This window comes from Dreissena polymorpha, chromosome 10, assembly GCF_020536995.1.
Source record: "Dreissena polymorpha isolate Duluth1 chromosome 10, UMN_Dpol_1.0, whole genome shotgun sequence".
NCBI classification, from domain to species: Eukaryota; Metazoa; Mollusca; class Bivalvia; order Myida; family Dreissenidae; genus Dreissena; species Dreissena polymorpha.
Window position 1 is genome coordinate 35,982,424 of NC_068364.1, and position 14,546 is coordinate 35,996,969.

At 43.2% G+C, this 14,546-nt stretch overlaps 1 protein-coding gene across 4 annotated transcripts in view; it reads left to right on the plus strand.

Annotated features, from left to right (window-relative positions):
* Nucleotides 1–14,546, plus strand: part of LOC127848190 (prolow-density lipoprotein receptor-related protein 1-like) — a 188,257-nt gene that overhangs the window by 83,469 nt on the left and 90,242 nt on the right. For 3 of the 4 annotated variants that reach the window (XM_052380489.1, XM_052380490.1, XM_052380493.1), the window contains exons 29-33: nt 1,830–1,946; nt 2,528–2,659; nt 3,810–3,935; nt 5,148–5,267; nt 7,407–7,658. In XM_052380489.1, coding sequence (XP_052236449.1) covers nt 1,830–1,946; nt 2,528–2,659; nt 3,810–3,935; nt 5,148–5,267; nt 7,407–7,658 — 747 coding nt within the window. The remainder of the gene's footprint in view (nt 1–1,829; nt 1,947–2,527; nt 2,660–3,809; nt 3,936–5,147; nt 5,268–7,406; nt 7,659–14,546) is intronic. The other variant, XM_052380494.1, reaches the window with a different exon arrangement.

Genomic DNA, 14,546 nt, shown 5'->3' on the forward strand with positions numbered 1-14,546 from the left:
CAGGCGTAAATCGCGTGTTCAGTGGAGAAAAAAAACGCCCCGATTAGACGTTATTTCATCATCTCTATAAATAGTAACAAATGCCCAAATGTATTTGATACTTAAGGAAATATCGAGAATGTTTGTGTATCGTAAATATTTACCAGCATTTGCTTTAAAACTGGAATATACGGGATTATCGGGTAATTAGTAGCGATATAAACTGTATAATATGAACAAAATAAAACGTGTTTATATACGCATATTCAAACAATAGTTGTAATAAGCTGATAATTTACAAAACTACAAATACGTCGTCACCGTCTTGATTATTGATGTGGCTTCAAACTGCTAATTTTCTCAGCTAAAATATAATAGCGGAATCAACATGCAATTAATTTATAAATCCACCATATGCTGGAGCCTTGACCACTTGTATGTGCGAAAACATAATTACGTGACCTTGTTTATGTGTGAAATACATACACTACGGGCGGGAAACAAACTTAATAATTGGACACATTAACTATGCTTACATGTATATGCTAATACAATCCGCGCACACTAAATTTATTATGATTTTAATTATTATTATAATTGTTCTTTCAAAATTTGTTAACTACATGTAACTAATAATTAAAAAAAAATAATTTTATGATCGCATCGACTTGGCATCATGTCGCGGACCGCGGCATGCCTCGGCGGACAGATGCGAAGTTTCGCGGCGAAATGCGACTTGCCGCCGCATACTGACGCGGCTTCAACGACTGACTTGGCATCGACTCGTTTCGCCTTGCCGCCGTGGATCGCGAAATACGTTTGTTCCGCTTTGGCTGTACTGTATATGGCTATAGTGAAATCTTGGTAACACTCTAGAGGCCACATTTATTGTCCGATCTTCATGAAACTTGGTTAGAAGATTCATCCCAATAATATCTTGGACAGCTTCAAAAATGATGCCGGTTGGTTGAAAAACATGGCCGCCGATCTTCATGAAACTTGGTCAGAAGATTTGTCCCAATGATATCATGGATGAGTTTCAAAATGGTTTTGGTTGCTTTAAAAACATGGCCACTAGGGGGCGGGGCATTTTTCCTAATATGGCTATTATTATATAAATATATATATATATATTGCTTTAGTAAAACCTTATTAACACTCTAGAGGCCACATTTATTGTCCGATCATCATGAAACTTGGTCACAAGATTTGTACCAATGATATCTTGGATGAGTTCGAAAATGGTTTCGGTTGGTGGAAAAACATGGCCGCCAAGGGTGTGTGGCATTTTTCCTTATATAGCTATAGTAAAATCTTGTTAACACTCTAGAAGCCATATTTATTGTCTTATCATCATGAAACTTGGTCAGAAGATTTGTCCCAATGATATCTTGTACAAGTTCGAAAATGGTTCTAGTTGCTTGAAAAACATGGTCACCAGGGGGCGGGGCATTTTTCCTTAAATGGCTTCATGAATGTTCATGAAACTTTGTCAGAATATTTGTTTAAATGATCTCTTGGATGTGTATAAAAATGGTTCTGGTCTGTTCAAAAACATGGCTGCCAGTGTGATCACTAGTCATGAAAGTTGGTGAGAAAATTTTGTTCTAATGACATCTTGGGCTGCACTGAACAGTTCCTTTGAATCTCAGGTGAGCGACTTTGGACCTTTCAGGCCATCTTGTTACTTTTTGCTAAGAAGAGACTTCCTTTAAACAAAAAAATACAATACAAGTGGAAAGTGTCGTCCCTGATAAGCCTGTACGGACTGCGCAGGCTAATGCTGGACAACACTCGACGCAAATGCATTAAAACCCATTTGACCCCAAAACCAATCTTTCTCGTTACAGAGCCGGAGCTGTGTCCAGAAGCGATGTTTCGCTGCAATGATGGGTTATGCATCAACAAACAATGGCACTGCGACGGCGATCAAGACTGTACTGACGATTCTGACGAGACTGGATGTCGTAAGTGCAGTGTAACCCTACATAAAGTGCGATATTTATCAAACTTATACAGAATAATTACCGCCTAGTTTGACAGTGAATATTTTCAAGGCCAATATAAGCTAATGTGTTGTGGCTGCATACTGGGTGTAAGCGGACGACTTTTATCCCAGCAGTGATCGGGGGGGGGGGGGGGATGTTACTGTGAAAGTCAGCTGAAGCTGTTATGTTATCACTATCAAGCCCTAAACCTTTTAACCATTTTTATGCCTCCGGTAGGGTGGCATATAGCAGTTGAACTGTCCGTCAGTCTGTGCGTCCGTCCGAAAACTTTAACATTGGCCATAACTTATGCAATATTAAAGATAGCAACTTGATATTTGGCATGCATGTGTATCTCATGATGCTGCACATTTTGAGTGGTGAAAGGTCAAAGTCATCCTTCAAGGTCAAAAGTAAAAAAATACAATCCAAGGGAAGTACTAAGCTTTAAAAGGGAGATAATTTCTAAACCTGCCAAAAGATATGTTGACATTTTATTTCAAAGCGGCGCAATAGGGGGCATTGTGTTTCTGACAAACACATTTCTGGTCTTGTTTCAGAATACATGTGCCCATCAGGACAGTACAAGTGTCCGGGGCATGACCCAATCTGCATTCAGATTGCGTGGATCTGTGACGGGAGCAAGGACTGCCCTGGCGGAGAGGACGAGAATTCCACTCTGCATAGCTGCAGTACACAGTTTTAACATATAAATTATTTTCCCTGAGTTAAAATATATTAATTACTTCCCCCGAGTTTAAATAATAATTATTTTCCCTGAGTTAAAATATATTAATTATTATCCCTCGCCATCAGCGGAGGGATATTGTTTTGGAATTGTCTGTCCGTCCATCCATCGTACCGTCCATCTTTCCGTCCGTCCGGAGCCATATCTTGGAAGTGCTTTGTCGGATTTCATTGAAACTTAGTATGAATATATATATGGATAAGAGGATGATGCACGCCAAATAAAATTGTACACCATCATTTAATAAAGAAGTTATGGCCCTTTGTATCTTGAAAAAATGCTTTTTTGAGTGTCAAATATAACACTTTTGTGTCCAGGGCTGGTATTCATAAAGCTCCTAAGCGTAAAATTAAGAAAATTCCTTAAATAATTAAAAATTCCTTAAGTCTTTTGCTCTTTCATTTTGGTGTCTTTTTTCATTTAATTGGTTTGTTTAAGTAAATTTTGCATAGAAGAACAGTATTTTGGCTTTACAAACTGAAATCATTAGAATTTCAATAGAAAATTGAAATTTAAAGTTTTCCCTTAAATCCAGCTTATGTAAAGATTTGCCTTAGGAGCTTTATGAATTCCAGACCAGAAGCATATTGGGGGGGGGGGGGATATGAATTCAACAAATTTGCTTGTTGTCCCCTATCGGTGAAGCCCGAGGCGACTTATGGTTTGCGCTTTGCTGTCTGTCTGTCTGTCTGTCAGTTAGTCACACTTTTCTGGATCCTGTGATTACTTTATAAGTTCTTCATATTTTTTCATGAAACTTGAAACATGGATAGATGGCAATATGGAGATTATGCTTGTCATTTCATTTTGTTCCTACGTCAAGAATTCTGGTTGCTATGGCAACAAATATATAAAAAAAATTACTGACAATGGTAGAGTTTCACCGGTAGGGAATAATATTGCTTTGCAACCTCTTGTTTCTCCTGTCTTTAAATATACTAATTATTTTGCCCTATTTAAAACATATAAATTATTGCTCCTGAGTTGTAATACATGAGCCTTGCTGTGCAAAAATGGGGATTGATGCATGTGTGTAGAGTGTTGTCCCAGATTAGCCTGTGCAGTAATTTTAACTATTCCATTGTGTATTCAAGATGCACGCACATGCGGTCCTGGTCAATTCGCTTGCAATAACGGACTGTGTATCGATGAGCAGTGGGTGTGTGACTTCGAGTCAGACTGCACAGATGGGTCGGACGAGAGTCCTAGCGCAGGCTGTGGTGAGTGGAAGAAGTCTCAAGAGCATGGCTCTGGGAAAATGGGGCTTAATGCATGTGCGTAAAGTGTTGGCCTGTGCAGTGTGCACACTAATGGGAAAATGGGGCTTAATGCATGTGCGTAAAGTGTTGTCCTGTGCAGTGTGCACACTAATGGGAAAATGGGGCTTAATGCATGTGCGTAAAGTGTTGGCCTGTCCAGTGTGCACACTAATGGGAAAATGGGGCTTAATGCATGTGCGTAAAGTGTTGTCCTGTCCAGTGTGCACACTAATGGGAAAATGGGGCTTAATGCATGTGCGTAAAGTGTTGTCCTGTCCAGTGTGCACACTAATGGGAAAATGGGGCTTAATGCATGTGCGTAAAGTGTTGTCCTGTCCAGTGTGCACACTAATCGGAAAATGGGGCTTAATGCATGTGCGTAAAGTGTTGTCCTGTCCAGTGTGCACACTAATGGGAAAATGGGGCTTAATGCATGTGCGTAAAGTGTTGTCCTGTCCAGTGTGCACACTAATGGGAAAATGGGGCTTAATGCATGTGCGTAAAGTGTTGGCCTGTGCAGTATGCACACTCTAATCAGGGAGGACACTTTCCACCTTGACTGCATCTTCCTTTAGAACAGACTAAGAAATGTCTCACTATCATGTGGAGGCCAATAAAACAGGGCTTTTCCTGGCTCATAATTTTCTTTACCCAAATTTGCCTGATTGCTTTTTCAGAGCCCAACAATTAATTTTAGAGATTAATTCTTTCCCACTCAGAAGCAAAGTGAAAATAGCTATGTGTAAACAACATAAAACTAGAATAGCCTGCGAGTAACTCGCCGTCTGTTCAGGTTTTATGCTGTTTTCTGCTCATCAGTATCTTAGGGTTGGAAATGAAGCCTTTAAAACTTGGATCTAGTAAGAAAGGACTACAAGTGCTAGAAAATAAGTATCTAAGTGGTAAAGAGTTGAATACGTATCTAAGTGGTAAAGGGTTAAATACACATCTAATTGGTAAGGGTTAAATACATATCTAAGTGGTAAAGGGTTAAATACACATCTAATTGGTAAGGGTTAAATACATATCTAAGTGGTAAAGGGTTAAATACATATCTAAGTGGTAAAAGGTAAAATACGTATCTAAGTGGTAAAGGGTTAAATACATATCTAAGTGGTAAAAGGTAAAATATGTATCTAAGTGGTAAAGGGTTAAACATTGTACTGTTTTCAGAGCCAAACCAGTGTGACGAGCATGAGTTCCAGTGTTCAAACTACCACTGCATTGAGAAAGAGTTCTACTGTGACCATGACGACGACTGTGGGGACCATAGTGACGAGCCTGCGGGTTGTGGTAAGCATCAAGATTTATATCCTTTATAAAGTACCTATTTTTGGAAAAATTACTAAATTGCCTGTTTCCTTCAGAAAAAAAATCCTGAAAGTAAGTAAAGATGCAGCAATTTTGTTCCTAATGAGCATAATTAGGCATAAAAGTTGTGCGTAAAGTGTCGTCTCCGATTAATTGCGCAATCGGCACAGGCCAATCAGGGACGACATTTTCAGTTTAAACTGGCTTTTTGTTTAGTAACAGGGGTTTTTTTTACTAAGAAAGTGACGCCGATATTCGACGTCTTCCCCTACCAGAATGTTTTCCCTAAAAGTAAAATTTCCCCTCCAAAAATATAATTTTTCACCAGAACATAATATTTTACCCTTAAAGAAATGTTTTTTTTCTTTTGGGAAGTCGACACTTATCCAATTTGTACCATGTACAACGATCTCCCTCTCTCTCTCTCTCCCGACGAACACTCAAATCTGGGAATCCCAGTGATTCTATATAAAGCTCTTCAATTACGTCATGGAAACCTGGCAACTAATCGTATTAATGATGTGACTATTTTACTGGATTCTGGTCTTGCGCGAGAAGGGTGTTTCGTCAATTAATTACCGGAAACCAGTCGAATTTTCATCCGGGTTATGTGAAAGCCAAGATATAAACGTTAAAACTGAAAAAAAGTCTCACAATTGACGTTCATACACAAACAAAATAAAACGTTCGGACTCGGAAAATATTAATTGCGTTGACGCATTTTTTAAGAATGAATCATCAAAAACTGTTGAAACCCAGCAGGATTCGGAGGTACATGTAATCAACATCGATTAATACTGTCAGATTATTGTGAAAGTGAAAGTAGACAATCGGCAGCTGCCGCACCTTTCCCTTCCAATACTGTAGCAGATCTAGATCGTCAACCCATTCATCATGAAATTGAAATCACAATATTGACATCGTTCCCTGGCCCCAGTTGAAAACATTCCCCATAATTAGATCTACCCCTGCAACTTTATTTAGGACTTTGACTTTAATATCATACTTGTTCATGTGTTTAAGAACAAAAAGGTCAGAGACATGCCTCTTTTTCTAAAAAAAAACCTGAAGTCTGTAGGCGAGTTATAGACATTGAAATGAACAGTTTTTTTTCCCCCCAAATATGTCTCTTTCGCGCTCGATTTTCCCCTTTTACCCAGCGTCCAGCGTCTGCCCCTTTTTCTAAAAAAAAAACCCTGAGTAAGGATCCCTTTTAAACTAAAAACATCCATAAGAGCTGAAAGCGTCTATGATTAACCTGTAGGCTCATGCATTAAGCTCTTCCAGGACAAAGCTCTAATGAAAGCTTTTTGATGGATAATGCTAGAACAAATTTAAACGTTATTTCTTAACCCATTTATGCCTAGCGTCTAGAAAAAAGGCCTTTGCAAACAGCGTAGACCCAGATGAGACGCTGCATGATGTGGCGTCTCATCAGGGTCTGCGCAGTTTGCTTAAAGGAATTTCTGTAAGAAATACTCTAAATATAGAAATAAATATACTAGACATCCCAAATTTTGGAAATAAATTGATCCAATTTAGAAGGATGGGAGAGTCCACTAGGCATAACAGGGTTAAACAAACCGAATTTTGAAGGCCTTTGCAAACAGTTTGGATCCAGATGAGACGCCACATAACGTGGTGTCTCATCAGGATACAAACTGTTTGCTATTCTGATAGTATTCTTTGGAAAAAAATCGAAGAAAATGCTAATTTTAGAAATTCAGCAGACAACATTTTAGCAGACGACAAATTTCCCAGCATGCAAAGGGTTAAACATACCATTCCAGTGCCAGTCCTTGTTCACTGCGGCCATGACTTGATCCAGTTTCTCATATATTATATATATGTGTCGCGTTCTGAGAAAACTGGGCTTAATGCATGTGCGTACAGTGTCGTCCCAGATTAGCCTGTGCAGTCTGCACAGGCTAATCAGAGACGACACTTTCCACTTTGATGGTATTTTTAGTTTCAAGGAAGTCCCTCCTTACCAAAAATCAAGTTTAGGCGGAAAGTGTCGTCCCTGATTAGCCTGTGCGGACTGCACAAGCTAATCTGTGAAGACACTTTTCCACGTGCATTAAGCCCAGTTTTCTCAGAACAAGGCTCATACCATTCCAGTGCCTGTCCATGTTCACTGCGGCCATGACTTGATCCAGTGTGCCAACGGCAGCTGCCTCTCGCTGTCAGACATTTGCGAGCGAGGAATGAAGTGCGACAAGTACGTCACAGACACTTCCAGCTTGCGCTGCGCAGATTTCACATGCCCGCTGGGAATGTTCTCCTGCGCGAATGGCGTCTGCATCAACGAGACGCTGACTTGCGATGGGAATTACGACTGCCCGGACGAGAGCGACGAACCAGCCAGTTGCTGTGAGTTGATTCTGTATGCGAGCCTTGCCCTTTGAAAAGGGGGTTTAATGCATGTGCGTAAAGATTTGTCTCAGATTAGCCTGTGTGGACAGGGACGACACTTTGCGCCTTTACTGGATTTTTGCTAAGAAGAGACTTTGTTTAAACGAAATTATAATAGAAGCTGAAATTGTCGTCCCTGATTAGTTTGTGCAGACTCCACAGGCTAATCTGGAACGACACTTCAAAATACTGAAGTCTAGATATTTTGTTTCTATATATTTGTTAATTGCTCCACAATTATTGCTTTGTATAAATTTCAGTATATTACTTAAAAACACATCTAAATTTGTGTAATATAAAGCACATTTTAATAGCTTAATTACGTTACCTGATATCATATGCTTACTTATTCCGATAGGATCGTAATTTATCCGGAATTTTTCGTCCGAGGAATCCCACACTTTTCAGAAACCCGTCTAGTAGGACAGAGCGGTCACATAGTGCCGTGTAGCCGCACAACCAAAACGGGACATTACCCAGAATTCACTCTTATTCCGGATGGCGATATACAAAGGCCGACATTTTGTTATAAACTTAATTGTTGCTTCTGTTTCGCTGGATTCTTCTGTTTTACAGAATAGAGAAGTTTTTGTATTGAGTTAAAACATTCTCCGTATATAAATCCGTGTATTTCTGTATCGTTTTGTGTATTTGTTTGTTTGTTCAAGGCAATGTATGCCTCAAACACGTGGCTCATGTGGACACACAAAGGCAGCATGGGACAACCATGGTAGCTGCCTGTCGTGTGCAGGATGTACCCAAGATAACTGCTGCCCTTTCTGTGAGCATTGGTCTGCAGATACCTGGGCCATTAAGCGTCGACCCTTCAAGAGTCGTGGACGCAACAAGAATAGTTCAGATCAAAGTAGGGAAAGTTCCTATGTCGGGACTTTTCACCACACGATCTTGACCATACTCCACCAGTAGCTGCCAGGCATCGGTCCCTACCCCGTGACGACACCGGACAAAATTTGCCCGGTCCGTTCATCGGGAATGACCAGTTGAATGACTCAGCATCAGATCAACGTAGGAAAAGTTCCGTGTGTCGGGACTTTTCACCACACGATCTTGACCATATGCCACCAGTAGCTGCCAGGCATCGGTCCCTACCCCGTGACAACACCGGACAAAATTTGCCCGGTCCGTTCATCGGGAATGACCAGTTGACCGGTCCGGAGACTTCACCGGTCACCGGTCAACATTGACCGGTCCGGTCACCGGTCATGCTGTGACCGGTCCGGTCAACCGGTCACCGGTCATTGACTGGTCCGGTCACCGGTCATGTAATGACCGATCCGGTCACCGGGTTTCGGTCTGTGTCACAGACCGTTCCGGTCACCGTAGATGTTGACACTACCTTGTCAGTACTCCACAAAGGTAGACGCAGCCGCGTTTCTACTGTGAGTCACAGACGTAAACGTGTAGTGTCTGATGTTTCCGACTACTCCTCCACCTCGGGCTCGTCGTCGTATGACTCATCGTCTACTTCAAATAGCCCTCATCATTACCGGAGGGGACGTCGTTCACGCTCACCGAGTGTTTCTCGGCGTAGATTGCCTCGTAAAGAGCGATCGGGGAGACGTTCGATCAGGAAACATCATTCCCAGCACCGCCGAACAGTGTCTCGGCGTCGCAGGGATAAGGGACATAGACCTTCCTCTATTAGGCGCTCTCGGACTCCTAGGTCCCCTAGTCGATCCTTCTCTGAGGAATCTATTGACACCCTTCCACGTGTGTCGGCCTCTATTTTGGCCTCAACACACACTTCAGCCGTTCCTACAACCACTGAGCATAATTTGTATTCAAACACTAGTTTGCATACATATCAGGCTCAAGGTACAGGGGTTAATCTTACCACTTCGGCTGTGTTTTCAGCCCCACGGGTCTCTTCCACATTGCATAGAAGTATACCCCGGGCTGCCGCTACACCATCAAATCCCAATACTTTGTGGATCCAACAGTCGCCGGGAATCTTTGTCCCTTTTTCGACTGATCCTTTACCAGCGACCTCTGGTATTCAAAGTGAGTCTGCTGACTTGATCTCTGAGAGACCTAACTCACCAGCTATATCTTTGATGGTGCCGGAAAACGATTCTCTCATGATAGAAGCGAATGAATCTATTATTCCTTCTCCTATATCTACCGGTTTCTATCAATCCAATGCTCCCGCAGATGGTTCGATTGAGGCGGGTTTGGAGTCTAATGAGGCCGAACTTTATTATTTGGCCTCCATCAATCAGGTATACAAACTTATGTTCAATACCTTAGATGAGGACTTCTGCCCCCGCTCTTCCTTGTCTCTCACAGGATCTGCAGTTACCGTTACAGAACAGGTAGCACGCAGACAAGAGCCCGGCAGGATAAGTAAGGCTACTTCCCGAGTGGATCTACGCCTTCCTATTGGCTCTTCCACAATGGCTGTTTTCCAGTCACTTGAACCAGCCAATAAGCCTTCGCCATCTCCATGGAAAGCCCCTAAGGAGCTGACGGAGCCTAAACAGATGGACGGCGGGAAAAGTTATAAGGCCCCAGTACCCGACCCTGCTACCGGTTTGGACCTTTCCAAACTTCCGGTTCCTGATGCTGACATTAGTAAGCTGTCACTTACAATGCCTTCATCATCTACCCATACATCAGTCCCTCTTTCCCTGTTGGGAGCTGAGAGAACGCCGTTCCATAGGTCTGGCTAACCAGCTAGATCTCATGGCAGCCACAGCCTTAGACTTGGTTTGGGAGCTCTCTGATTCAATCCAAGAGGAGCTCCGGGCCTTGTTGATACATCTTTCACGTACTACGCAGTGTTTATCTCACAATGCTGCGTCTTCTATGTCTGAGATGTTAAGGCTTCGGAGAGACCTCATCCTCTCTTCCTTGCCCAATAATTTTCTTTTGGAAACAGGCGTAAACTCCCTTCAAACTTCTCCACTAACAGCAGAGTCTCTTTTCGGAGGGAGGATACAGTCGGCACTTACTGCTGATCGTGAAGATCAGATACATGCCTCCTTAGCTAGGAGCAACTCTGGCCAGCGCCCTGTGGTTTTTAAGTGCCCTGCTTCTAAGCCCCCAGGAGCCCCACCGGCCAAGAACGCTAAAAGGGACAGTTTCCCTACTAAGCGTCCGTCTGCTCCACATCACCCACTAATAGGCCTCCTTTTCAGAACAGAACAACTTTCTATTGGAAGCCTTCTGTAAAACAAAATTGGAGTAAGGGCAAACCCAATGCGGACAAGAAGTCATTTAATCCTTCTTCCGGCAAGGGTGGACCTCCTAAAGGTCAGCCCTAGGTCATATCCCTTTCTACCGCCACAACCTCTGATGCCGGAGGTACCAGTCGGGGCCAGACTTATGCACTTCGCAAATCGATGGCTCCAAATAACTTCGGACGCGTGGGTTCATTCTCTTGTCACACAAGGCCTCACTTTTCAATTCGAAAAAAGGCCCCCACTCTCTCGCGTCCCAATAGATCTGGTATCTCCGCATCCACAACTTCCAGACTCCATTCTCGGACTCCTGGAAAAACAGGCGGTAGAAAGGGTTCACGACCCTTGTTCTCCAGGATTTTACAGTCGCCTTTTCCATGTTCAAAAGAAAAGCGGCTCCTGGAGACCAGTCATAGACTTAAAAGTGTTCAACACGTTTCTAGTCAAACCTACTTTCAAGATGGAGACTCCTGCCTTCATTCGGCGCTCCATCAAACCCATGCAATGGGGGGTTTCCTTGGACCTGGAAGATGCATACTTCCATGTTCCTATCCATCCCAACTACCGGAAGTACCTGCGCTTCTCCTTTCGAGGCCAGGTCTACCAGTTTCGGGCGAAGTCCTTTGGATTGGCCACGGCTCCACGAGTTTTCACCAAACTCATGGCCGCAGTGAGCGCACACCTCCGATTACACGGGGTTCAACTGCTTCAGTATTTCGACGATTGGCTCTTACACCAGCTCGATCGTCAACTGCTTCTGCTACACCTAGAGTTCTCTTGGAAGGAGCTCCTCTCTTTAGGACTCCTTCTCAATGTAGCCAAGTCAGATCTCATTCCCTCTCAGGATTTCATATTCGTGGGAATGAATTTTCTGACCCACATCAATCGGGTCAGGGTCTCACCGCAACGTATATCAGACCTCCTTTTGAAGGTCAGATGGGTGCTGTCCCAATCTCATATCACAGCTCAAGATTTCCTCTCACTCAACGGTATCCTGAGCTCTGTAGCAGACTTCGTGCAGTTGGGACGTCTCTTCCTACGTCCTCTTCAGCACTATCTCTCAGCTTGATGGAAATGGTCTCCAGACAATCTGCTAACACAGATTCCCATTCTTCCGTCCTTAGTCCCCCACCTTCTATGGTGGCTTGACGAGGAGACCCTGTTGGCAGGAGTACCGCTTCTTCCCCCGCAACCGTCTTTACATTTCATAACGGATGTGAGCATGGAAGGTTGGGGCGCTCACCTGGAACCCCGCAGCCTGACATTATCAGGATTGTGGTCTCCTCAGGAGTCTCTCCCACACATAAACAATCTCGAAATGCGAGCAGTCTTTCTAGCTGTTTCTCAATTCCAATCACATCTTCGGGACTCCTGTGTGATGGTATCGACAGACAACACATCAGTCGTGGCTTACATCCAGAAACAGGGCGGGACACACTCTCACTCCCTGTATCTGGAAACAATGAAATTACTTGTTCTTTGCAAGAGCCTAAACGTCTCTCTCTTGTCCAAACACATACCAGGTCGTCTCAACGCCCTGGCGGACGGTTTGTCTCGCAAACACCAGTTACTTTCATCGGAGTGGACACTTCATCAGGAAGTGGCCAATCAGATATTCCTCACATTCGGTTATCCACTGGTCAACCTGTTTGCGACCAGAGACAACCACTGACTTCCTCTGTATGTGAGTCCAGTGTACGAACCAGCAGCGTGGGCCGTAGACGCGCTTTCGTTCGATTGGGATCAACTGGACGCTTACGCTTATCCCCCACCCATTCTAATTCCCCAAATCTTAGGGAAAATCAGGGTGAGCTCTTGCCGGATCCTCCTGATAGCCCCTTGGTGGCCCAGGAGATCCTGGTTCAACGTCCTTATCGGTCTCCTGTGCGAATTTCCCAGGGAACTCCCGCACAGGTCAGGTCTCCTATGTCAGAGAGGCAGACTTCACATGGATCTAGACATGTTCCACTTACACGTCTGGCCGTTATCAGGCAATCCCTGCAGAAGAAACGCTTTTCTGTCAGGGCTTCAACGCTCGTTGCCTCTGCAAGGAGAAAGTCCACCAGAGCAGTCTATGATGCTCGCTGGAAACTCTATTCTAATTGTGTATTAGAGGGAAAATTGATCCCCTCAATCCCTCTGCTAGACGCATAGCGGATTTTCTAATCTATCTCTTTGATGATAAGAAACTTTCTCTTAGCTCCATCAAAGAATACAGATCTGTGCTTTCGCATACCTTGGCTTTTCGTAAGTCATCACAAGTCTGTGCTGACCCAGCCATTTCGGAACTGATCCGAGCCATGGAACTTAAACGTCCTGTGTCTCGTTCTCTTACCCCCAAATGGGATTTGGCTTGTGTTCTTGGATCGCTTATTAAAGCTCCCTATGAACCCCTTAATCAGGCTTCTTTACAGTTCCTAACCTGGGAGACCGTTTTCCTTCTTACCATGGCTTCATCCAAACGTAGAAGTGAAATTCATGCTCTTTCTTTCGGAGAAAGCCATCTTCGTTTTGATTCCTCTGATGGCTCTGTCACCTTGTTGTGTCAGCCAGGATTCCTTGTTAAAAATCAACTCCCCTCTATGGCTTCTAAATCCTTCAAGGTCCCAAGTCTTTCTAGAACTTGTGGTAATGAAGATGAAGATAGACTCCTCTGCCCTGTCAGGTTTTTGAAGTTCTATCTTAGTAGAGTTAAGTCTATTCGAGGTTCTCGTAAGAGACTCTTCATTCCCTTAAAAGGGGGGGGGCGATGTGTCTGCGGCTTCTATTTCCCGTTGGGTAGCCTCGACTATAAAAAGGGCTTACTCTTCTCTTTCTTCAAGGGATTCATCCCTTTTTAAGATTAGACCGCATGAATTACGAGCAATGTCGGCTTCGTGGGCATATATTAATCATACCCCACTCTCTGACGTGCTTCAAGCTGCTTTCTGGAGGAATCAGACCACTTTTTCATCTTTTTATCTTCGTTCTCTGGAGTGCCAACAGGACAACTTGTATTTGTTGGGCCCCCTTGTGGTTGCACAAACGGTAGTATCTTCTACGGCATAGGTATATTACGCTTATCAGCATATGATATCAGGTAACGTAATTAAGCTATTAAAACAAATTTTTCTAGTAAAATTCATTTTAATTAGTAATTACTTACCTGATATCTGTAAGTCCCACCTCCCACCCCGCTCTTCGTCTAATATTTCATATTTTTTATTGGAATAAGAGTGGATTCTGGGTAATGTCCCGTTTTGGTTGTGCGGCTACACGGCACTATGTGACCGCTCTGTCCTACTAGACGGGTTTCTGAAAAGTATGGGATTCCTCGGACGAAAAATTCCGGATAAATTACGATCCTATCAGAATAAGTAAGCATATGATATCAGGTAAGTAATTACTAATTAAAATGAATTTTACTAGAAAAATTTGTTTTTATGCCCCCGGTAGGGTGGCATATAGCATTTGAACTGTCTGTCAGTCCGTCAGTCCGAAAACTTTAACATTGGCCATAACTTTTGCAATATTGAAGATAGCAACTTGATATTTGGCACAATAGGATTTCAATTGAAGCCAATCTTGCTTTTTGAAATGCTCGCATCAAAAAGCAAGATTGGCTTCAATTGAAATCCCTGCTGTATTTACTTGGTAACAAGGGGGT